The 25,063-nt window shown below is 42.6% G+C and overlaps 3 protein-coding genes across 5 annotated transcripts; 1 reads left to right on the top strand and 2 right to left on the bottom strand.

Annotated features, from left to right (window-relative positions):
• Positions 1–1,138: 1,138 nt before the first annotated feature.
• On the bottom strand, positions 1,139–5,122 carry vtna (vitronectin a). The gene is made up of 9 exons (XM_078284298.1): positions 5,049–5,122; positions 4,635–4,754; positions 4,485–4,520; positions 4,056–4,247; positions 3,702–3,841; positions 3,401–3,557; positions 3,061–3,213; positions 1,871–2,428; positions 1,139–1,347 (listed from the first exon to the last, which is right to left on the bottom strand). Exons 1-9 carry the CDS (start codon positions 5,104–5,106, stop codon positions 1,226–1,228), a joined length of 1,536 nt encoding a protein of 511 aa, XP_078140424.1. The 5' UTR covers positions 5,107–5,122; the 3' UTR covers positions 1,139–1,225.
• Positions 5,123–9,368: 4,246 nt separating this feature from the next.
• sarm1 (sterile alpha and TIR motif containing 1) lies at positions 9,369–14,853 on the top strand. Its single transcript, XM_071900711.2, has 8 exons — positions 9,369–9,829; positions 9,992–10,610; positions 10,739–10,951; positions 11,424–11,515; positions 11,610–11,936; positions 12,696–12,885; positions 13,707–13,828; positions 14,321–14,853. Exons 1-8 carry the CDS (start codon positions 9,369–9,371, stop codon positions 14,436–14,438), a joined length of 2,142 nt encoding a protein of 713 aa, XP_071756812.1. The 3' UTR covers positions 14,439–14,853.
• Positions 14,854–14,972: 119 nt separating this feature from the next.
• Positions 14,973–23,868, bottom strand: slc46a1 (solute carrier family 46 member 1). Of its 3 annotated transcripts, XM_078284286.1 has the most exons (6): positions 23,386–23,868; positions 22,195–22,586; positions 21,245–21,723; positions 19,516–19,599; positions 18,579–18,735; positions 14,973–17,427 (listed from the first exon to the last, which is right to left on the bottom strand). In XM_078284286.1, the coding sequence occupies exons 1-6, from the start codon at positions 23,701–23,703 to the stop codon at positions 17,373–17,375; spliced, it is 1,485 nt and encodes a 494-aa protein (XP_078140412.1). In that variant the 5' UTR covers positions 23,704–23,868; the 3' UTR covers positions 14,973–17,372. The 3 variants fall into 3 exon arrangements, with proteins under 3 accessions (XP_078140412.1, XP_071756806.1, XP_071756807.1); XM_071900705.1 differs by lacking the exon at positions 14,973–17,427 and having other exon boundaries at positions 18,575–18,735; XM_071900706.1 differs by lacking the exons at positions 14,973–17,427; positions 19,516–19,599 and having other exon boundaries at positions 18,575–18,735.
• Positions 23,869–25,063: the final 1,195 nt, after the last annotated feature.

Below are 25,063 nucleotides of genomic sequence, written 5' to 3'. Positions count from 1 at the left end.
CTTCAACTATTTGAATCCGCTGGTTTTGTTTTTGTTTCTCATGGAATGGAAACTGCAAATGAGAACATCCTGGATTTGGTTCTTCTCCAGTGACTGACAGAATAAATATTATTATTATATGTGACTATGCAAATGAAGGTGACTTACTGCTTTGAATCAACACACACTCCCTTGAACTGTCTGTCAAGGGCCACTAGCATTTGACAAGACTGTACTATCACTATTTATTAAGAGTGTTTTTCCCTCTCATACCAATCTGTGTAGGATGGCAGGAAGCTATGAGGGTGAGAAGAACAATGATCCCACATCTAGAGGGTCACACATCCACTGTGACAGCCTGTGTGTCTTGCTGTCAAAGTGTCCTTGAGTACGATACTGAACCCCAACCTGTCACTGTACTCTGACCTCTCTGGTGGGAGAGCTACATATTGCTGCTGTTGGGAAAAGCCACATGACTGCAATTTAGGTGTTTTTCTTTTCCTTACTTGAAGGGAAAGTTTGCATGACCATGTGTTTGCATGGCCATGAGTTTCATGACCCTTCAGCCAGTGAAACCTGTTTCAACCCTATTGTAGATTTCAAATATATATGGGTGTCAATGAGAAAATAAGCATTCTTCTCATTCTTGTCCTAAATTTAACTGATACATGGTTTACCTGACAGCAGCGATATATTGTCGGTGTGTGTCTCAGGGTGGATGCAATGAAACAAATTCATAATGACAGGTGGAATCAAAGGAATAAAGTGTAAATTTTAACTCTGAATCTGTTGAGACTGTTGAGCATGGGTACATGCTTTAAGGTCTTGACAAGAAGTACCCTCAAATTTAGGCATCCCCACAACATTTTGAAAATTGGGGTTAAAATCCCAAATCAGAATTTTTCAGAGACTTAGGGTTTCGAAAAACTGGACGTGATGTAAGCTGTAGAAAACTGTTTAATTGCAAAGTAGGTCAGCTGATAGAGAGTATAGATGAGAGAAGTCCATAGAGTTTAGAAAACCGACCAATTGAACTTTGGCCGTGACGAACCAACTATTGTAGTATGCAGCAGTGGGTGGACTTTTATTCATCTCCAATATGGGTTAAAGTTGATGAGCAGTTAGTTGTGTGTTGCACTTAGGAAGTTACTGACACACCTTCAACAGCCAATGTAGCCTGTTTAATTGAAAAAGAATGTTCTGTTATACACACAATTCATATAGTCCAGATTCAAGATACAAGATTCTACTTCTTCTCTGCCCCTGCGGTGTCGGAGCAGCCGAGCCAGTACTTGCCGATGGATCTGGGATATGGAGGAAAGGCAGGGTCAACTTTCCTGGTCTTCAGGTCCACTCTGTAGTACTTATCTAGAAAACAAACACAGACAATAAACCTGACATTCATTTGTTTTCAGTGGGAAAACGTGTGAGTAGCAGTGGGATAAGCAGTGATATGTCATGGCTGCTATCCTTGTGTTTTCAGCAAGATTAAGTAACTCCTCCTCCAAAACAACTACAATCAAAATGTGATTGAGCAAAGCACCTCCAACTGGTCCAACAGTTGAACCACAGTTCAACCACAGTCCAAGACTGTGGTTGAACTGGGCAACTCCCAGTTGGGATCAGCAAACCTCTGGATGAATAATCATATTTTAACAAGAAATAGTAGCTTGGAACTGTCATCACTGTCTTTATGCTGGCATGCATACCTCCCAAAACACAAGCTGTCACTGTTATCTTGGGCAAAACATCCAACAATATTTAATTGAAACAGGATCGGCAGAACTCCTTGCCAAAAATACACAAGCCCCGAGCTTAACAGAACTTGTTAAAGAACATGGGCAACATTCACACTCCTGAGGAATCAACTGTGCTTTCCATACTGCATTACCTCCTTTAAAGAAGAAGACGCTCTGTAGGGGCTGGCTCCTCTGGATGAACTCCCAGTAGGTCCTGTCATCTCTGTTTCTGGAGTCGTAGTTGCCGCGGTTGTTTTGCTGATCCATCCGTCTGTCCTGATCCCGGTCTTGGTCCCTCCGTCTGTCCTGATCCCAGTCTTGATCCCGCCGTCTGTCCCAGCTGCGTCCGAGCCTCTCCTCCATTGCCATCCCCCTCTCCGCCAGCCTCAGCCCCAAGTCCATCCCTCTTTCAGCGAAGCCCTGGCCCATGCTCATCCCCCGCTCAGCCAAGGTCTCCCAGAAGGGTGAACGGTTTTGCCTGCGACGGCCCCACTGTTGCCCATACTGTTGGTCCCATTGCTGTCCATACTGCTGGTTCCACTGTTGGCCTTGCTGTTGACCCCACTGCTGGTCAGGCTGGTAGTTGTTGCGGGCCGGTGTGGGGCTCCAGGGGCCGACGTAGATTCTGCCAGCCAGGACAGCGTCCACTGGTGACTTGATGCCCTTCCAGTCCTTGTTAATGAAGTGGTGGCCGCTGTGATGCTGGGGCACTGAGGAAGTTGAAAAATTGATCAGTGCAGAATTGACACAAGACCCCTTCCTAGAAAACACATACAGACACAGTGGTGGAAAAAGTTCTCAAATCCTTTACTTAAGTAAAAGTAGCAATACACTATGGAGAAATACTCCATTACAAGTAAAAGTTCTGCATTCAAAAGTTTACTTCAATAAAGTATAGAAGTATTAGTAGTAAAATGTGCTTTAGTATCAAAAGTAAAAGTACTCATTCTGAAGAATGGTCCCTTTCAGAGTGTTAAATTATTACATTAACCTGTAAAAAGTATTTTAATGTTGTAGGTCTAACTACTCCATGTAGTGTTGGGGAGTTTAAACTCTAACAATGCTCATATTTTATGAGCTTATCATACTGTATGTGTTGCATGTAAAACCTTATTTTGCAGCCAGATGTATGTAGTGGAGTAAAAAGTACAATATTTCCTTCTGAAATGTAGTGGAGTAAAAGTATGAAGTCTCACAAAATGGAAATACTCAAGTAAAGTGCCAGTACCTCAAAATTGTTCCTAAGTACAGTACTTATACTCCCCACCTCTGCAGATACAAGTGATCCATAACTCATATTCATAATTATTATTATTGTTATTATTATAACAGCACAACTCACTGTCGGAGAAGAGCTCGCTGAAAAAGTGCTCATAGTTGTTGTAGTACATGTCAGTGTAGCGCCTGAACAGCGTGGAGGGAGACCTCTCTGACATGGTGATGCACTCCTCATGGGACGGCTGGTGCAGGAACTCATACTGGTAATACTGATCGCCTGGTGAAAACAACAACGTGTTACAAATAAGAATCTTGTGATATGCAAGTGACTTTATGTAGAGTAAACGATGATTATCACAAGATTTGAGTTTTCACATCGTCACATGCACAAAACATCCAGCACTGTGTAGCGATGACTAGATGCACAGATAAATAGAGACTTTAAGCATAAGATCTGGCTGTACCTTTGAAAAAATAGACCTTCTCTTTGCCATGGTGACTAGGGGCAGGAAGGGCAAAAGCTGCGTCCACATGATCAGGAATCTTGTCAAAGCCCACATTGATTTCTCTAGGATAGCCATCGTCCAGCACACCGTCGTCAAACCTCCAGTACTTGTTTCTCTGTTGAAAGTTTGGGATTATTTTTAGCATCACATAAACATCACATTCTTATCAGAGCAGAGATGGACCTAATTGGTCTAACTCATTTAAATTCATCTACAGGAAGACTTCATTTGCTGTGTATCACTTCAGCGCTGCCCCCACCTTAAAGATATAGGTCTTGCCTTGGCAGTTGACCCGTGTGAAGGCAGCATCAATGGGCCCATTGATGCCCCACACATCCTTTATGAGCTTTGGATAACCAGGACGCACCGACTTCTGATCCAGTTCAAAGAAGTATTCCCCTAGGACCCACAACAGAAAGATGTACCAATGATCATACACTTCCATAACAATCCGCCACAACAAAAAGTACACAAGTAAACTCTAAGACCACTTAAGAGCAATCAGGCAACCCCAAGTTCTCTCAAATGTCAAATTTCTACAAATGAATATAACATACTCCCTCGATAAACCAATTACAACACAATACACTTTTATTTTCCTCCAATCACTGACCCCTGAAGGCGTAGATGGAGCCGTTTTTTATCTGCATAAAGGAGTCAAACGGCCTGCCGCTGCAGATCTCGGCATCTGGGTCAGGAGCTTCAGTGGTGGCTGTTGTGACCGGGGCAGTGGTCGTGACAGGTACTGTCGGGGTCACAGGGACGTCCCGTGTGGTGGGGACCTTCTGTGTGGTGGGGAGGTCCTGTGTGATGGGGACTCGCTGTGAAACGGGAGTCATCTGTGTAACAGGGACTCTCTGAGTTATGGTGTCCAGTACCTCTGGGGCTTTGGTTATTTCTGGTGTTGTTGCTGGCAGATCCTGTGGTGTAGAACCAGAGGTTGGGGGCTTGGGCCGGTGACGGCTAACAGAAAAAGACTCGTCAGGCACTGGTGGACGGCCAGTGGTCGGTGTGGGAGTGCTGCCAACTAGGTCATCATCATCGTCATCCTCTGCAACAACAAACGTGTCCCCACGTGCTGAGGGGAAAGTGCAGTGACATCAATAGCTGAACCAGCTTTCCCTCCATTATCTTTACTGGGTCACAATATGACTGAGTGGATTACTGACACGCTAGTAGAGAGACGACTTACTATTCCTGCGGCAGGTGGCCTCATAGTCGGAGCAGCAGCTCTGGTAATACTTGCACATAGAGTCACACTGGCACTTCTTCTGAGAGTCAAAGCCATTCTCACAGCGGCCCATACAGGACTCTTGAGATGAAGCGACAGTTGTTACTGATGGAAAGTTATTATACATACTCTATTTGTGTGCTTATAGGGTTAAATCAATACATGCAATACACTTGAGAGCTAGAGTTAAGCACATTATCAAGTCTTAAAAACCACTACTGCTTTAGTTTTCACAAATAAGACAGATATACTTAAGGCTGGACAGTCAACAACCAGCAAAACTTTACTTTTCTTATTCCTACATTTGCTACATTTGCTTACTACAAATTGTTCCTTTACTGAATAATAAAATGGATTTTTAACATTAGTACTTACCCTCTGCAGCAAAAGCAACAGCTAGCAGAGCTAGCAGCAGGACGGCCCATAGTCTCATGCTCTCTCTCTGGATGTGTGAGTGGACTGAGTGGAAAAGTAATGATGGGCTGTGTGCTACCAATCATTAGAAACATGTGTCATTCACCCTCTGTCCGTGTTTACTTAAACTTGTTTGCAAATTTGAAGCAGGGAGAGAGAGAGAGAGAGAGAGAGAGAGAGAGAGAGAGAGCAAAAGAAAACGGTTAGTTTCAAACACTGGAGAAGTTTGAGCAATACTACACTTGCATCTGTTATCCTCTGACCACTTTTATTGCAAAAGAAAAGGTTACTCAGCGTTCACAGAGCAGCGACCTTTCTCTCTGCAGTCTAGTCTATCAATCAGCAACATCATCCTGTCTTGTGACTGAAAAGCTCTCTTTTATTTGATCTACTTGCTTAAAAGACAGGCCTAGACCTGAATTTAGATGTTAGTGTGGCGTCACTGAGGGGCCTCAGTGCAAACAGAAGAGCAAAGTACTAAAGCCTAGTGCGCTTTACCTAAAACAGTTTAACACAGGGTGATGAGCGATTATGATTACGGAAAAGCCCTGGACCCCACACTGCGTATGTTGTATGTCCGAACTGTGTGATTGTGTGTGTGTGTGTGTGCGTGTGTGTGTGTGTGTGTGTGTGTGTGTGTGTGTGTGTGTGTGTGTATGGTTTTGGAGAGGGGTCATCATGCTACTCCTTCCAGACTCCATGATAGAATCCAATCAAAGCTTTAATGCAAGCTTTTTATAATCACTGAGTGAGCTTTCATTTAGATCAATCCTTAATGAAAATTCATTGTCATACTGGCCACTGACACTTACTTTCAGAAGTTAACACTGCCCACAGCTTCATAATTTTGTGGACAATGTTAACATCAGTTTAGAAAAGACTATTGTTGCTCAACTAAAAACAAAAACATACAACAAACAACAACAGTAGAATCAATAAAACGGTTAAAAATGGATTGCAAAAGCTGAGGGCAAATAGCGAACAACTAGGCTACATTGCGAATTCAGCATGACATCTGTAAGGAAACAGCACAGCTACAAAAGGGAAATGAAACTTGCCGGGCAATCACATTTCTCTATGATTACTGATGACACTACTCTTGCTAATCTACTGTAAACACACCACTCTCTATTTCAAGTGAGTTTTTCTCTGCTACTAAATGTGTAGAATTTTCTGCTTTCTTTCATTTAAAAAAAAGACAATTTTGACTTAACTTTGTTAAATCTTGCCCTGATAGGAAACCTGAGATTTCCTTCTCTCCACATATAGGTGCACTTCATCTGGTGGTATGGAAAACATCTCTTATGTTATTTCTAAAGAACTTGATGAGGTTGTATGGCAGCTCATGTCCTCCGCCTGTCCCAGGTTCTCTGTGTTAGTACTGCTAGATCTGAGTGCAGCCTTTGACAGAACAGTTGGTTGGGGTCATACCTGAAGGTAGAAATTTAAAGTTTTAACTCTGAAAAACGTGTGGTGTTCCACAAGGGCCAATTGTTGGGCCCCTGTTATTCAATCTGCAATACGGAAACATATTATTATCATAATTATTCAAATGATTCACTGGTCTGAGTCGTCTTAACTTGCTGATTGATTGTGTGGATATCCCATCGTTTTCTTCTGCTCAACAAAGATTGGACTGAGTTACTTGTTATAGGCATATACAGGAAATCTCTATTCCCTGTCTCTGAAGTGCACTGAGCAGGTTAGAAACCTTGGTGTGATAATGCATGCCGATCTGAATTTCCAAAGTCATATTAAGAGCATCAGTTTTCTATCTAATAAAAATACTTTTAAAGTCAGATCTTCTCTGAAAACTTGTATGTATAAAGTGTATGTATGCAATAGTGCTGCATTATTTCATTCCTAAACATACACCCCCCCCCCCCCCCCCCCCCGTGTTCCTTTTTCATTTTATTTGGGATTTATGGCTAGCAAAGGCAGTCAGAATTTAGAATGCAGACATGGTGAGGTGAGCTCGCGCCGGTTTGTCAGTTGGCAGTTATCAGTTGAGAGAGAACTAACCTATATTACCAGCTACCAGCCGACTCACTTCACCATTTAATTGTTATTTTCAGAATAAACACCATTCACAAAATATGCCACTCTGAGTCCAGTTCTGAGGTTCATGAGTGCAACACATGCCTTTATTACAGGTAGATTAGACTATTGTAAAGCCCTCTTTTACGGTCCTCTGAAATAAAATGCTGGAAGGCTGCATCTTATTCAGATTAGGACAAAAAAACTTAACACATTAAACATTACACTGCTGCACTGGCTTTCAGTAAGCATTGACTTTAAGAATCTGCTGCTTGTTTACAAAGCTCTAAATGGCCTGGCCCAACAATATATTTCTGACTTGTCTACAAGGTATGTGCCAATTAAATCTCTCAGGTCGTCTGGTGCCGGCCTCTTAGGTGTTCCAAGGATTAAATCAAAAGCTGGTGAAGCCGGTTTTAGCTATAATGCTACAAGGTGTTAGGATAGCCTGTCTGTGGACTTGAGACACAACTTCTTTTAAGAGCTAGCCAAAAACTTTTGTCTTCTATAAGCCTTTGATTCCTGTGTGTGTGTGTGTGTGTGTGTGCCTGCCAGGAGTCTACCACTTTTGTATGTTTTGCTTTTATTGTTTTTATGTAAAGCACAGAGTCTTCTTGTGTATGAATGACATGCTAAATTCATTTTGATTATATTCCTATAGGGACTTAAAGTGTCTCTGTGGTACTCAATAGTGAGTTTATAGTGACCTTATCATTCTTGTGTTTATTTCTGTCTGCCATGGTATAATAATCTTATAGGCAAATATTCCTGTTAGTTTTCCTGTGATATTTGTATAGTCTAGTAGGCTATCGTTCTAAAATTTATTATAGAATTGTAGACATTTTTAAGATAAATAATTATAATACATGACTACCGTATTAAAATGAAACAAAAGCATATTTGCTACATATTTTTGGAGTAACATTCTTTGCGTCATGGTCTAACAATGCCTCTCAGCTGCTATTCTAAACACCACTGTAGCTATTTATTTTAAAATTTTGTATCAATATTAAATGTTATTCTTCCGCCAAGCAATATAGTTCCTTAACAATAGCTAAACAAGTGGTTGCTAAGTGACACGTAAGTATGAGTGGTGATTTTCGGTTAGTGGATCAATATTTAAATGAACTGTCATATGTTATCAAAGGTGTTCGTTAGTCTTTATACACCGCCTTTGAATGTGACTCAGTCAGTCACAACCGAGGATCAGAACTAACGTAACTGTTTCACAAATTAAGATTTGAGAAATCATTTCACGAGGAGGTCGTGTAAGTGTGTGTGCGCGCGCTTGTGTGTGTGTGTGCGTGTGTGTGTGTGTGTGTGTGTGCGCGCGGGGGTCTGACTCACAGGCTTTTCCCTTGTATCTCCACAAGAGGGCCGTCACTTTAAATCCCTGGAGATGATGATGCTGTGATGCGGGAGGGAGGAGGTTTCCTTTCTTACAGATCCGCCAGTAGGCTATCTGGAGCCGGTGGGCGGTGCAAACCCTGAGGATGCAGCTTGCAGATGCTGACCAAAGGATGAGAAGGGCGAGGGGCTATTTTGGGAGCACCGACATCATATTTTCAATGGGCTATAACGAACCACTGGGCTATAGTGCGGTGGGGAAAGCTCAGTAGGTCGACATATCTGAACAACAGGCCTTCTTTGTCTGGATAACCTCAATTAATGCAAGCGGAGGGACAGACAACTATTGTCTATTTTTCCACCCCTCTGGAAAAACAATGATTTGCACTGTAATAGTTTGTAGCCGGGCAGAGACGCAGTGGTGAGACTTTATTATCTCTTAAAGGACCCATTGCAAAATGTATCTAGGCTAAGGCTCCGGTGAGTTGTTATGAAGTCATCAAACGGGCATTGTTATAAGAGAGACAAAAGAGCGTCAGGGCAAAGGAAAGCCTGAACGCAAACGCACTGCGACCGGCTCATGACGCGACATGCGCGAGTGTTTATCCACTTTACTCCTAGAGATGACATCAAGGAGAGGTGATGCAATTTGGTGAAAACTGTCACTTCTGATTTACAGCGGGGAGTAGAGGCCTGCTTGACGCACCGGAAGGAAGCAGACAGCATTACAGACTTAACTCTCTAGGCTTGGAGGCCTTTGTAAACAAAAACATTTCAGCGTTTGTGTTTGTTTATTGCATTCGTATTGTAGGCCAATGCGCACTGGTGATATAGCCGATGTCCTATTGATCTAGATCTGCCTCCAGCTCTCTCGGCCTGGTCGGAGTTGGTCGGTAGATGCTCCTTTCTCTGACGCTCCTGCTGTGGAGGCTCTATCGACATTTCTCCATCATGTTCAGCTCGGACAGACTCACAGTCCCAGAGTATGTCAGCCGACTCCAGACCCGGAGGAGCGGCTCTGTGGACCACAAGGCGGTCTCTCCGGGTATCAACGCCGACGTGCAGGCCGTTTTGGATAGCTCGCTCCCCGCCCTGCGCTCCGCCATGAAGACACTGAAGTCAGCCAAAGATACTTCCGACGTAGACGATACCCGCAGGGCCATCGCGGAGACCTTCCAGCTGGTGGAGGAGGCCTGGGTTTTGCCCACCGTCGGCCGTCAGGTGGCCGAAGAGATCTGCAACAGGATCCGGCTGGATGGAGGCCTGGAGCTGCTGCTGCAGCTGCTGCAGACACCTGCTGTGGATATCACCTATGAGTCTGCAAAACTACTGGAGCAGATCCTGGTGTCAGATAACAGGTATGTAGGCCTACACTGATTTACAACTTTGGTGTTATCAAGACACTCTATATATGCCTATTTACGCCTCATGTTTGATAATAATCTCTGTCACTATCTAGCCAATAGATTAGGCTTTTACCATAGAGTTTTACCATATTTTCTACACACTTCTATTGACAGAGATTATGTGGCACGCATGGGGCTGGGGGTCATCCTTAACCTGACCCGAGAGCAGGAAGACGCCCAGCTGGCACGCAGTGTCTCTGGGATCCTGGAGCACATGTTCAAACACACAGAGGAGACGTCAGTCCAGCTCATCTCCAACGGCGCCCTGGATGCCCTGCTCTTCTGGTGCCGAGGGACAGATCCCACTGTGCTGCGCCACTGCGCTGTGGCCCTGGCCAACTGTGCCATGTATGGAGGCCACCACTGCCAGCGGTTCATGATAGAGAAACAGGCAGCGGAATGGCTCTTCCCGCTGGCCTTTTCCAAAGAGGACGAACTCATTCGCTTCCATGCATGCCTGGCTGTAGCCATCTTAGCTGCCAACCGAGAAATCGAGAAGGAGGTGGTGAAATCTGGGACCTTGGATTTGGTAGAGCCATTTATTGCATCTCTGGACCCGGATGACTTTGCCCGGAGCTTACTGGACAGTGCAGATTGCATGCAGGGGAGGACAGCAGCTGATCTCCAGCACCTCTTGCCACTGCTGGATGGAACAAGACTGGAGGGGAAGTGCATTGCTGCCTTCTACTTTTGTGTTGAGACCAGCATCAAGTCCCGCCAGCGCAACACCAAGGTACTGCCGCTGTCCACTTTACGTATCACTCAAATTTTCAGGTAAAATAACTGGTGGTTTTGTTGTGACTTAGCCTGAAAGTCTCCTGGATTAAAAATGAACTAATTATCATTTGTCCTCCTTCCAAGATATTTCAAGAGATCGGAGCAGTGCAGAGCCTAAAACGAATTGTCATGTACTCCAGTAATGGTACAGCCTGCGCCCTTGCCAAGCGGGCGCTGGGCATGATGGGTGAGGAGGTGCCAAGACGGATCCTGTCTTGTGTGCCCAACTGGAAGAACTGTGAGGTGCAGACTTGGCTGCAGCAGATTGGCTTTAGTGCCTATTGTGACCGTTTCCAGGTGTGTAACATCAAAGATCTTACACAGTAATTAAGGGCATACAGATCTATCTATCTATCTATCTATCTATCTATCTATCTATCTATCTATCTATCTATCTATCTATCTATCTATCAATCAGTTAATTTGTTGGTCTGTCTGTCTATCATATACAGTATACCAGCAGTTCAAGTGGGGTCCCCAGCAAAATGAGGAATTGTTTAATTTGTTTCACAATTATTTCACTCATACATTGATTGCAAATATAGATAAATAGAATGAATAAGGATGATGCCCATAGGTTTCAGTCTCCTCCACTGTGGTACCCACAGTACAAACAGTCATAATTCTGTACTAAAAATCTAACCACAAAAATCTTAGATGGGTCTTAGATGGATAAAATCTTATCAAATGGGGGTCTGCATCTATTTGGGGGTCCTTGATGAGAACCCCTGATATATACCATATATCTTCTAACTGTCTTATAATGTAGGAGCTACAGGTGGATGGAGACCTCCTGCTGAACATCACAGACCAGGATCTGAGTACTGACCTGGGCATGACTGCTGGTCTCACCCGCAAGAGGTAAGTGATAAAGATCTGTCAAGACCAGGGTTAAAAGTAAAACCCAGTTCATTCATTGTGTTAAACATTGCCTCCGCTTTGCCCGGTCCTCCAGGTTCCTAAGAGACCTGCGTGTGCTGAAGACCTACGCCAACTACTCCACATGCGACCCAAACAATATGGCTGACTGGCTGGCCGAGGTGGACCCTCGTTTCCGCCAGTATACCTACGGCCTAGTCCAGTCAGGAGTGGATCGCAATAACGTCCAGACCGTGACGGACCAGCAGCTCCAGTGCGACTGCTGCGTAGAGAATGGCGTCCACCGGGCCAAGATCCTGGCCGCTAACCGCAGGCCTTTCAAGCCCTGCCTCACGGACTCCCAGCCCCCAGGACCCGACGTGTTCATCAGCTACCGCAGGACGACCGGCTCCCAGCTGGCCAGGTCAGAACTGAGGCAGGGTGAGGGGCGTGAGTCAGGGAGAGGAGGAGGGTGAAACTATGGGGAGGGCGACAGCACAGGGCATAAAGGGACAAGGTGAACAGTGGTGATGAAGTTCACTGTGGTCCTGTGTGGGTCAATGGGTCTAGCATGGCAATGACACTGACAGGGTTAGGGCTTTTTTCCCCACTTTTGGATCACCTTTATTATAAATGTATGCTACTGTAAGGCGCTGCTTTGAATAACAGCATCAACACCTACACACATACATTCACTCTCTTAAAAAGGATCTGTCATTTTTAACACCTGGGTGTCTTCTTTGGGACAACATGCACTTGTGTTACTTTTCAACACAACATACTGTATGTTAATGACAATACATTTTAACACGTGTTGTTATTAACATATCTTGTTGTTGAAAAGTAACACAAGTGTGTGTTGTTCCAAAGAAGACAAACAGATGTGTTAAAATGATATCTGTATTAAAGCTTCATTTTGTGAACTAGGAATTATAAGGTTCTATCTGGGTGGAGTGCGGTTCTGAAATATTGAGCATCAAAAGATTTCACATATACAAGCTGGCAAAAGCATTATGTATTTTCTGTCTTTTAAAATGAACCCCAAAAAAAACACACCACAGCAGCCTAAAGTAACATTCAAAGATCACAAATATGTGGATAATTCAGTTTTGACAGAACCTTATAACTCCAAGCTGAGGATTTGTCACTGACTTTCTCATTCTCGCTCTCTCTCCCCTCCAAGCCTCCTGAAGGTGCACCTGCAGGTCCGAGGATACAGTGTCTTCATAGATGTGGAGAAGCTGGAGGCCGGCAAATTTGAGGACAAGCTGATTCAAAGTGTACAGCGGGCACGTAACTTCATCCTGGTCCTGTCTGCCAACGCGCTCGACAAGTGCATGGGTGACACTGCCATGAAGGACTGGGTGCACAAGGTCAGACTTCTTCCATTGTCTATACAGTATTTCAGGGATTCCATGTTGAAATTGCAGGCCTGAGTATATAGTAAGTATATAAAAAGAGTATATATCTTATAATTTCCTCTTTAACCTTTCACCCCCCACCGCCCCACCACACCACAGCCCCTCATCAAGATATTACAAATTCATGTTGATAACGGTAATAAATGAGGTACACAGTACAACGGCTGATACAGTGTTAGTTGGAATAGATCAGATCAGTTTCCATACTGCATACTGCATGTATATGTACTGGATTTGTGTTTGGATAGTAACTTTTAGTATAAAATTCCAATGCCTTGGTTTAAGGACTGGGGCTAATCAAATCTGACAAATTTGACTTTTATATTTCTGTCCATTATGTGCTACCGTAAACTCTGTCAGACCCCTGTCGATGTTGCAATTCCTTGGTTGCCGATAGAGGTTGATAAAAGTCATAAATTACTTCTTACTGCCTCTGTGCGTTGGCTACCCAGATGTTGTTTGGCGGGTCGGCCATGACAAACAAAGCTCGACCACACTTAGTCTTCCGCCTAGACTGCAGAATTACCAAAAGAGTACTGCCTGAGAATTCCAATTCTTTATACAATCTTATCACTTCTGTCTCAGATTCATATTACTTATCTGAGCATATATGTTGGATTTGAAAGATCGAATACAGAGGTCAAACCTGAATCAAGGGATCAGACTACGTAAAAAGAATTCTCAGCTGCTGATGATTCTGGTGTGATCCAGTCTGTCTAGATGTTCCATTTCATTATTTCAGTGACTGACAGGATTTCTCCTTATTCTTGCAGGAGATAGTCACAGCCTTGGGCGGTAAGAAGAACATTGTTCCTGTCACAGATAACTTCATGTGGCCGGACCCCATGTCTCTGCCGGAGGACATGAGGTCTATACTCAACTTCAATGGCATCAAGTGAGTTACTGATAATACTCTAATATGTTAAAAGCCACATGTTGTCATTTGTCAACACATCACTATCTAATTGTGCTTAATTTCACCACATCGCTGTTTTATGCAATACGAGCTTCTAATGATCTGATTGTCTCACAATAAATTTAATTATCACAATCCATAACTGCATTATGATACAACAACAAACAGATTTATCAGATCTGGGATGGGTTGAATATTATAAGACAAAAGGTGGAGAAATAATTTTTTGGTGTACAGTTTGATCTGTGTTTGAAGGAGTCAGACTACACAGTCCCTTTTAAGACCAGCATTATTAATCCTTTAAAACCCTGTTTTTATGCTTCATGAATAATTAATGTCTACAAAGTGTTAGATTTCATTGTTTGTGACATGACACGTGTTTAGGAGATGATCTGTGAAACATTGCTTAGTGGACCGTTGGTTTGCTTGTAATGCACATCTTCAAATGCCTGTGGCCTTCTCTGAACACAGATGGTCCCATGAGTATCAGGAGGCCACGATTGAGAAGATCCTGCGCTTCCTGAAAGGAAACCAAGACCAGCCGGACTGTCCAGAGGGCTCCAAAGGGCAGAAAAATAAACAGAAATAAACAAAGTTTGACCTCAGCTAATTACTGTCTACCAATGATGCCAAATACAACATCGCCTATACTCAACTGGCCAGTGGCTTTGTACTTTGCCCCAATGCATGTAAAGACAAATTTGATGAGTTATGGTTAAATTATATGCTAAGGACACTGATACTCACACTAAGACCTTAATATAAATCTAATTACAACCAGTAGCTGAAGTAACACCATGGGATTCCAGCTTGTATGTAATAAACTCTGAATCTTTACCTGCAGTCCCCTCATACTACTGTACTTGTGTTATCAGGTATATGCCTTCTGTCTTTTTCTCAGGAAAATAACTGTGATGTATCAGCCATCGTGGCACCCAGCAAAACGATCAATAGCAATCTCATTTGCATTACAGTCTTCATAAGTTATCTACAGAGTGATGATTTTTATTTGCCTCATATTATTTTGTGGGTCTAAAATAAGTCTCGGATTTTTGTGACATTTCTGTTCACTCTGTGCACTAACCAAATCTCTTTTTTATGTTTAAATTGAATCCTGAATGTCTTTTTTTTGGTTTATGTTTGGGTTGAGATAGAAAATGAATTATGTCCAGTGGATGCAGTGATTTATTCATGATGAGTGCAACAGCAGTGGGTTTAATCCAAGGCCAAGGGATGACCTATTGTACAGGACATTATGAGCTATGAGCTCAACATAACCCCACTCCCAAATCTAACCAGACAGAGATTTAAAGAGCGCACCTCAGTATGCTTCAGGCAATGAACAATACCTGTGCAGTATCAAAGGTTTCTTGCTGATGTTAAAGTGGATAGAGGAAATAATATATGTTCCAAAAAGATGCAATTTCACTTACAGTATCCATTTAAATCTGTACTTTTAGCTCCTTGAAAATGATTCCATCTGTTTCTCAGAATGTCTTGTCGTTACAACATGCTGTAATACATTAGTTTAGGTAAGCTGACACTTATCTTTAACACTGGTGACTTGTGGTTTTCTTCCCAACAGTACAGTAAAATGTTGAATAATTCCTCGGCTGCTTGACAATGGAAAACTTCTCCTCATTCCCTGGTTGTATTTGATAGAAGCAGCTTGGTAAAAAAAGGAAAACCAGCAATGCTACCACACTGAGGCTTATAAAAATACAGTGGCAAAAAACCGAATACATCCACATTATGTGCAGTTCCACAACTGTGAATACAGAAAATAAGAAAAACAACATCCTGCTTTGTTGCTGAGATTAATATGTGATGATCAGACAATTGTCAGGTCTTGAAAATTGACAGTGGAAGTCATCAAGATCATATGAGTCATATGAATATTTATTGTTCAATAAAATTATATTACAGCTTGAATGAGATACTTGTTCTGCAGCATTGTATCTATAAGGCACACAGGCTCAAAATGACAGTTATCTTCAGTTTCTGTCACTGTTCTGCAGGGCTTTTATTTGATCTTGCCTTAGTACTGTTTGCCTGCACTGCTCACCTCTTAGAAAAGGACTGTGTAAATGTGTATTTTAGGTTACATTTCTTTTTTATTCAAGTACTTGCAGGATTTCATTTGTGACCATAACATTTTGTGAAACATTTTCTCAGTGTCAGGCATAAATATTTCGGTCCCTTGATTTAAAAAAATAATAAAAGTTTTGTACAAAAATTAGAAAGTGAAAACCTTCATTTGAACTTCACTTGAATTAAGCTTATCGTGTCAATAAGACTGAATTTTACAGTTCCCATCACAAAGAATACAAACTGACCCTGCAGTTTTCTTCCAGTAAATGAATTGACTGTAACTTATAAATACAATTATGCCATTTATTATGACAAAAAATAGCTTTGTTTTGTTAAATATTACATAAATTACAGGACAGCACCGCTGAAGAATGGCTTTAACCTCATGATTCGACCCAACTGGAGTCCAGTGTCAAATGGCCGGTCAGAAATATTCTTGATGTGGATAAATTTGCAGTAGCTGAGTTTATACTTCACTTAACCTGTGATCTTCCCTTTGTGCCTTTTAAAGCCGTCATGGCAGCTCTTGTTCCCTCACTGAGCGACTGTGACCTGACCTCTGCATGTATACTGGCCGCGGCCTCGTGCTCCGGGACTATCCAGTGTTGTTTGTTCATGGAGGAGGGAGTCTTCGGGGAATGTGGACTTCGCTTTCTGTTATATTGAGTAGGGGGGTGGTAGAGGTGTAACTCAGTAACTGTAATCCCAGGCTGCGGCTTCAAGTTCTTGGCTTTCGCTCTGCTGGGGGATTACTGATGGTTGGGTCTGGACACGTTTGGCAAAGGCCGATCTATCTGCTTACAGAGTGATACTGTGATTCTTTGGTGCTGACTTGCATATTTGCTGATTAAGCTTATTTTTCTGCTTGCTCTTCCACAAAAACGCAGCAGCATCGGGACTCTGAGGGTTCAAATGATGGTGCTCAGATTAGTCTTGGTTTGAACACATTTGTTTCAATTTACTGAGATGTCCCATGCCATGTTTGAGTAGTGTTTGTATACCTTTAAGTAATAAATTGGTAATAATTGATAGCATAGAGCTTCCTACAATGCACGGTATCTTCATGAAATCAGCTACATGTGTGTATAAATGTCACAATGAAATAATAGCTATGGCTTAAGTTATGTCTTTTAATACCAGCAAAGCCTCCTCTGTCTCCTCGTGAGACGGAGGAGGCTGTTCAGTAATGTCAATCATGGGTTTGATTCTTGGTCCTTTGGTCTTCATCCCTTTGATGGGACTGGCGGAAGAATCCCATCTCTGTGCTCGCTAACAACAGTCAGCTGCCCCATCACTGCATTTAGATTAAAAGTTTGGCATCACAGACAGAGGCAAAATGGATGTCTGTCTTTGAGAGGTGCTAACCTCATAGTCTGACTGCAGGATGAACCTTGACCCTCTGATAAGCTACGGCTCTCTTCCTCGTCTCAGGTCAGGATGCTGTTGAGTCTCTGTTTTCTCTCTTCTGGTCTTCACATTCCAGGATCCTAGACAGACAAACATGTAAAAACACTGTAGTGTTCATAGAAAAGTATTATGGACACTGGTGTTCTGGTGTCAGGGGCATTTTCCAGTTTAGTGCTTGCTGTTTAAAAACATTACTGATAATGCACTTCACTTGTCCTGACCAGCTGAGAAAAGAAGTGTTTGTCACAGCTGTAAAGATGGCTGAGTGAAGAGCCATAGAATTGAGGAATAAACACGCAGAGTGGCAACAGGAGAGGGCTGGGCATCCACTTATGTAAACAGCTTTTATTTTCCCTTCAGGTATGACTGAAAAAGTCTCATGTCTCATGGTAAGCAATCTCTGTAAAGGCCCAAAACGTAATAATAGACCATAACGTAATAACTGCCCATAATGTAATAAAATCAAATGTAATAAATCCAATAACGTAATAAAATCTTGAACTTATAACATAATAGCTTTTTTCCTATAACATAATAACTTCTTATGTTATTACTACTTCATTACTTTACAGGCGTGATAACAATATTTTTGCTAAATAATGTAATAACATCAGCCAGTAACATAATAAATAACATAAATTAAAATGTATTTTAATTTACTGTGTTGTTCTTTTTGGTGTAGAATTTTTGATGCTTTGGGATCGGCTCCCTTTGTGCCACATTTTGTGGTGTTGTGTGTTGTGGTTTGCTTCATGCTGCTTTTCATAATTTCCAGTATAGCTTGTGATACTTTGCTGTTTTCTGTGACACTCTCTGGTGCTAAGGAATACTTCTTGTAACATGCGTTGTGGCACTTGGAGATCATCTATGATAATGTAATAAATGGTCAATAAAGTAAGAAGTTATTACATTATGGGCAAAAATGCTATTATGTTACAGGTTCAAAATTTTAGAACGTTATTGGGTTTTTATTACGTTATGGGCTTTACTACATTTGATTTTCTTACATTATGAGCAGTTATTACAATATGGTCATTTATTATGTTTTGGGCCTTCACAATTTCCATTGTAATGCCTGTCTTACTCATTGTAGACTTGAAGGGAACTATGAGCTCTTGAGCATTTGTGGCTTTTCTGACTGGAACACACTGTTGCATAAAACAACACAACAGGCGATCAGTTCACTTTAAGAATGAGCATCGGAGCGGTGATGAGGCGACGGCGGACTCACCCAATTATTCCAGCAGGGACGAAGAGGAGGATGGCAGCAAAAAGGAAGGGGAAGCCCTTCATGAAGTGCAGGGTGGCTGGGTAGAGGGAGTTGAAGAGGCCACTAGCCACCAGAGCGCACAGGCCCTCGACACAGGCCACAGAGGCAAACAGGGCACCTGGGACAAAAGTATGTATAAAACCTGCTGTACTCTAGATGTCCCAGATGGTCCAATTTTTATTCACCTGTTCATTCAGCCAGTACACAGGGTAACACACTGAGAGCAAACTCATTTCCAGATGTGCTCTGGAGCCAGTTGCATAAAGACAGACCTAGTCTTAGACTTAAATCTGACCTTAAGTCAAACTTGCTATAGACTTGATTGTTGTAGATCTCTAATGGGTTGTTTCTGTCTCAAAATACTCTCTCTATTCTTCAGGCTCTTTCCAAAAACCAAAGATTTCCTATCTTTTATGAAATAGCGACAGTATTTAAACTTCCCACTGTGACAGTTAGGCCAACTCGTTGCTATAGAAACAAAATTCTTAACCCAAACTTAGCCAAGGGGAAGGTGGCTAACTTTCCTACCTCAAAATAAGTCAGTCTTAATATTTAAGCAACATACAGTCTAAATTAGACTAATCTAAGAATCTGAGAATCTAAGACCAGTCTATGGCTTAGACTAGTCTTAAACTAGCTTTATGCAACTGGCCCCTGGTCACATGTTATGATTAAAAACAGTATAAGAATGGAATATAAAGTTGCTCAATCAAAGTACTCGCCCCTTTAACTCATTACACATTTTGTTGTGTTAAAAAAAGTCTTAAAAGGTTTAAAATGCATTTTAAATTGTCTAAATTATTAAGTAAAATTCATCCAGATCCATGTACATGTGATATGAACAGTGTATAGTTTATAGTGTATAGTATATATGGTTTGTATTTGATGAGTGACTGACCTTGCTCTGATGGATCCACCAACTTGGACAGCTTCGACCTGAGCACAGGAGTCGCAGCCATGAAGAGGAAACACACACCGTATCCTGGTGAGAGACAAAACACACTTACACATTTTCACTTGGACAAACTGCGTGGAGCTCAGAGGAGTCGAGCCCCCTTAGATTCTATTTGAAGAGTTCTGTTCCAAACTGCGGTATATCTCATTTTTGAAAAGTCAATACTTCAATATCTCTAAAATATACAGGACCCAGGCTGTAAAAGTGTTATCATTTTGTCAGCCAAACATCCTTTAACAAGTACCATAATTTGTTTGAAGTTTTTGCTGTCAATCATTCTGTAATAGTAGAAGTCACGCACTCACATGTTGGAATGAAACTCTACACTCTAAGCTCGGAGCCTCTTGTAATAATTAACATTAACCACAAGAATTTTATTGTGCAACATAGGAACCACACAGTGACTATGGCTAGGATAACCTGTTTTGAAACAGTTGTATTGAATCTATAATCTATAAACAGATTGCCACTACATTAGTAAATGCAAATATTTTACAATCTCTGAGAACTTTACTACATAGTATAATGTGTGGTTCATGTTAATTATTGCCAGAGGCTGCGAGCATAGAGAAAATACCTAACAGGGAGGAGAGGGAACAGCTGAGGTTTTTTTGATTCACCTATTCATGCTGTGAGATTTTTCCTGCGGCATGAATAAGTGCTGCCTATTGTCTTGCCTCATGCAGGCAACTAATTAAAAAAATGCTATCGAACTACACTTGACATAAGATTGGCTTACTGTTTTAAAAACAGAGCAATAGTCCTGCTTTGCATTTTAAAACAATGATCGACAACACACTTCAGCACAAGCCATAATGCTAAGGCATATTTTGAAGTGGGTAACGAATAACTAGTAGTAAAGAATAACTTTGTAACTTAACTAGTTACTTTTAAAAGTAAGTAACAAAGTAAAGAAAGTAATTACTTTTTAAAGTCATTTTCCCCAACACTCAAAGAGTCAGGGACACAGTAGGCCATATGAGACTGATGGAGGTTAGGTTTCTGCATAGAAATGAGATAGATGTAAAGTGACTGAGCAAGTTCAAGTGGTTCAAGTCAAGAGAGCGGGAGCTCTAAAAATATTGTCAATGAGTCCTGAGGAGACGATTTCAACAGTTAAACAGGTCTTGAATTTCAAATCTTGCATTATGAAACAATCCTCTTTCCGTATATATTTTTTTAATAAATTCATTCAAAAGAATTTCATCCTAACAAATCTTCCTCCTACACTTATCCCCAGTATATGGTGCAACCTTTGCCCTGCCTTGGGTGCTGTAAACCGAAAAAAGATTAAACTCCATTTGCAGAGAAGGAGAGGCTGCCTGCAGGTAAATTATATTATACCACCATAATTAAATGGATTTTGTAAGCTCTGCAATTTTTATGCAAGGGATAGTCCCAGCCAAGCAATTTGATTGATCAAATAGATTTATGAGCCCCTAACACGCTTAAACATGCTTCAATAGAAATCAAATTGATTTCTATGCTAAGTAGTGTGGTAAGCAGAGACTTGTGAGTCATCTTACTTGCATTATCCTGTTTTTATTTTTGCGTATGAATGTTACCTGAAGAAAACTTTTTACACACGCAGCCAATTTCTTTAACCATGCGAGTAAATTAATAACAAATCTGTGTAAGGTGCGGACAAAGCTTCTGGTGCTCACTAACTCACCTGTGAACATGAGCTGGGTGGTGTCGGCCACAGAGATGACCACCAGCCCGGCGATGTTGGAGGCCAGGCCCACCAGAGCCACCCAGGAGTCCTCCAGGCAGCGCTGCATGAGCCTCAGCCCCAGCAGACTGCTCAGGTAGGCCAGGTGCTGAGCCGCCGATCCGTAGCCAATCAGGGCCGGCCCCCAGCACAGCGGCGCGCTCAGCTCATACAACACGTACAGATCCCGGCTGCCGAAGTGGACGGTCACCAGTAAAAAGAAGCACAGCGTGTAAAGCCACAGCTTGCACCTGTGAAAGTTTCCACCACCCTCGCTGGCACTGCCTCCTTTTGAGTAGAGGCGCCAGACGGCGCGGTGGTGGCGGGCGGTGAAGAGCCTGGCACTGGGGTCTGGGACGACAGACTCCGGGACAAACAGGTAAGCGTACAGAGCTGCAGCCAGGTTGGTGGCCAGGACCAGCCAGAAAGGGTTGATGTACCTAAAGACAGGAGTAAACTTGTCAATGAATAGCAATAAAGATGCAATAGTATAACCATTAAAGTCCCCATGAAATTAACTCCCATTACTTTTACTCCTGGAAATCGGTGTATCTTCAATGGTGCGATAATGCTGCACCAGTAGGCCTAAATAAAAAATCCAACCAATAAAACCACCACAGATATTTGAACAGTCCCGTCTCTCCGCCCCTCCCATCAAATAAAACTGCCTTTTTCTCCCTGACTGATATTCCTTTGGTTTACACTTTTGAATGGTCCTTCACTGTGTTATGTCCCGCCCCAACATCCTGTTTCAACAGGAAATACATCAAATCAAGGAATTAAAGATGCCGTTTCTTGGGGTCTTTAAGGATGATTGTACATTGATGTCTATTTTTCATTTTGTGTAAGCGCACATATATGAATAGTTCTTCTAGAGGTGCTGTAACTACAGAACAATAACCACTTAATACCCTTGTGCCCGCCGCCACTGCCCTCCGATGATGCTGGCCAGCATGCCTGACAGGCCCAGGCACGCCTCCAGCACCGCCACCCTGAAGGTGCGGGACCTCCTGTCGCTGGTATCAGCCACGTATGCAAAGCAGCCCGCCAAGATGCTGTTGAAGTCACCCAAAAGGCCGCTGAGCAGCCTGCCCAGGAGGAAGTAGGCCACAGGCAGCTTCAGATACATCACCAGGAGGTAAACCGCCGCCTGCAGGGCGAGGCCCAGGTTGGGCAGGATGAGGACGGGCCGGCGGCCTGCTAGGTCACTCCATGAACCCAGGAGGGTCACCACGAACAGTCCCACAGAGAAGCCCCCCAGATTGATGTACAGATTCCAGTGGGCCGTCAAGGTTTCCACCTCCTGAAAACATAAAAGATTTAGGCAAAGGGATGTGTGTAACCCTGTAATCTGTGTTGCTGCTACTACTGCTGGTTTTCTACCCCACCAGGTAGTTAATTGCAGTTCATTGTATTCACCATGGAGTGATCCCAGGAGTGAAACAGTCCCTGATTAGATGGCTAGAATGAAAACAAGTAGATCTGGGGGTCCCGAGGACCAGGATCAGGGTTGAAAACCACTCTATCTAACCACGAGGCCAGGGGTCATCAATTCTGGTTGTCAAGGGCCGGTGTGTGGCAGGAGGTTTTTGTTCCTCCCTGGTGGTTAATGAGCCACACCTGGTCTAAAACCTGCGAGAACACTGGAACCCGAGGACCAGATAGTACCTATCGCACTAGTAGGCCTCACTGCTGCCCTATTCATAGTACGGTATCCCCATGATGTCACATGCATTTCCTAACAATATGGTGCCTTACAATACACACAGCTCATTGGCTGTGCCTGTCATATGCTTATAATCGCCTGTTAATTTATTACAATCACCTGTTATTTCCCTACCAAGATGGCCATGTGGAGATGCAACGGAATACTATGGATAAAACAGATGGAGATAGTAATTGACAACCACTGTTAATGGCAGTAACACATATTCAGTCTAGTGGGCAGAGCTATACTTTGCAACAGAACTACTGAGATACCCTTGAGCAAGGCGCTGAACCCCCAGCTGTGACCCACAGCAGCAGACTAGCTGTACTAAGCAGTCTGTATGAATGTGAAAACTTTCCTCCGGGATAAATAATGGTTAGAGAGACATAGTTACCTTCTGAAGAGGGTCATGGGGGACTGAACTGTTGCCGCACCCCCCGCTCCTGGTGCCGTTGTAGCCCAGGTCTTCACTGATGCGGTCCCACAGATACTGCGTGGCCAGCGGCGCCTGCAGGGCCAGAGAGAACATGGAGAGGAACAACACCGGCTCCACCGAGACCGGCACGGGACAGGCGACCGGCGGCCGTAACGAGCGGATGGTTCCTCTGTCTTTCTCCTCTTTACGGTCAGGGGAATTATCCGCCGGCATTTCTTCGCCGGTAGATGTGAGCCCGTCGTCGGGAAGGATCGCTGCGGTGTCCGGCTCGTCCATGTCGAGCTGATAAACATTAACCGTAGTAGACTAACTTTTATTTACAGTGTAACGAAACACGAACAAACTATTAACACTTCATGCTGGAGGTCGCCTTTCTCCAATGCTATGCCTGTGTAATACGCCTCTAGTTCATTAGAGGGTATTTATTCTATTGTTGTCTCTCTTGGGAAAAATGGAGCTTCTTTACTTGAAGATAATGCAACTTCAGCTAAAGGAAGCGGTTCATAAAGTTCTGCAGCGTGAATACAGCGGCCCCCTCTGGACGAAGATGTGAACTGCACCTGTGTTCATACAGTAATACACAATTTGGCCACTTCTGTTAAAACAATCTAAATCTAATCTTATTTGGCATGCCAGTACTGTAGATTGCACTATTGCTGTGTAGCTAAAAATGAGGCATAAACATCAAATGTAGGCCTATTTTACTGCCTACAGCAAACTAGCTGTGTAGCCCAGCTGGTTTGATTGTGATTTATTATGATATTCAGTGAAGGCCAAACTTTTTCTTGCCACTGTCCATATGCTGTCACTTTAATCTTTGTGCTCAGGTCAGTTTGTCAGAAATGAATAGAGTGCAATGCTGAAAATGAAAGCCCTCCCACTGACATCAACACCTGGTGACATAATGCTTGGCAAGAGGTTTGTTTTGGATCCCTTACAAGAGCGCTTTGTGCATGTAGAACATTTCCATTTCTGCTCACCATGCTAAGTTATTTGGACTTTATAAATGAGGCACACAACTGCTGGCTCAGCCTACTGTGTGCCTAATGTGCCACTTTATGTTGCTTGTGGATTAAAGTAGCCTATATGAACAAATGTATGACTTTTTTCCTTATCTCTGTGCGCAACATGTGCTCTATGTGAAGTCTACATAGCATAGGCCTACGGTTGTGAGAATCTAGTCAGACAACCAAAGTTTCGTAACTTTGTAATATGTAAGTTTAGTGATTTGTAAGTTTTGTAAGTTTTGTAAGTTTTGTAAATTGTAAGGAAATTGTTCAACAACATTTCCAGTCCCTCCTCAAAATATGTGCAGATGTCAGTGTTTCCTTTGCTTCCATGGAAGGATCTTGTGTCTTTTTAACTGTTATTGCAGCAATAAAACCAAAGAAGTGTCCTTTAAGTGCCCAGAATATCCTGTGAAGGATACACTAGAGAGATTAGTAAATAAAGATAAAATTAGACTTTAATTATAACTGCTTATTCTATAACACTTGTTTTTTGCCTGGCCTTGCACATCTCTATGTTGCCATGAGGTGGGAGTGTTTTTGAATGAGAAACGTATTGTGAATATGTCTCTGTATGTCAGAGGTAGAGATTAAGTGGAGCCTCCAATATTGATCTATTTTTAATGTTT

This window comes from Centroberyx gerrardi, chromosome 6 (assembly GCF_048128805.1).
Source record: "Centroberyx gerrardi isolate f3 chromosome 6, fCenGer3.hap1.cur.20231027, whole genome shotgun sequence".
Lineage (NCBI taxonomy): Eukaryota > Metazoa > Chordata > Actinopteri > Beryciformes > Berycidae > Centroberyx > Centroberyx gerrardi.
The sequence above is the reverse complement of the archived record's forward strand: the minus strand, read 5'-3'. Positions and strand labels throughout refer to the sequence as shown.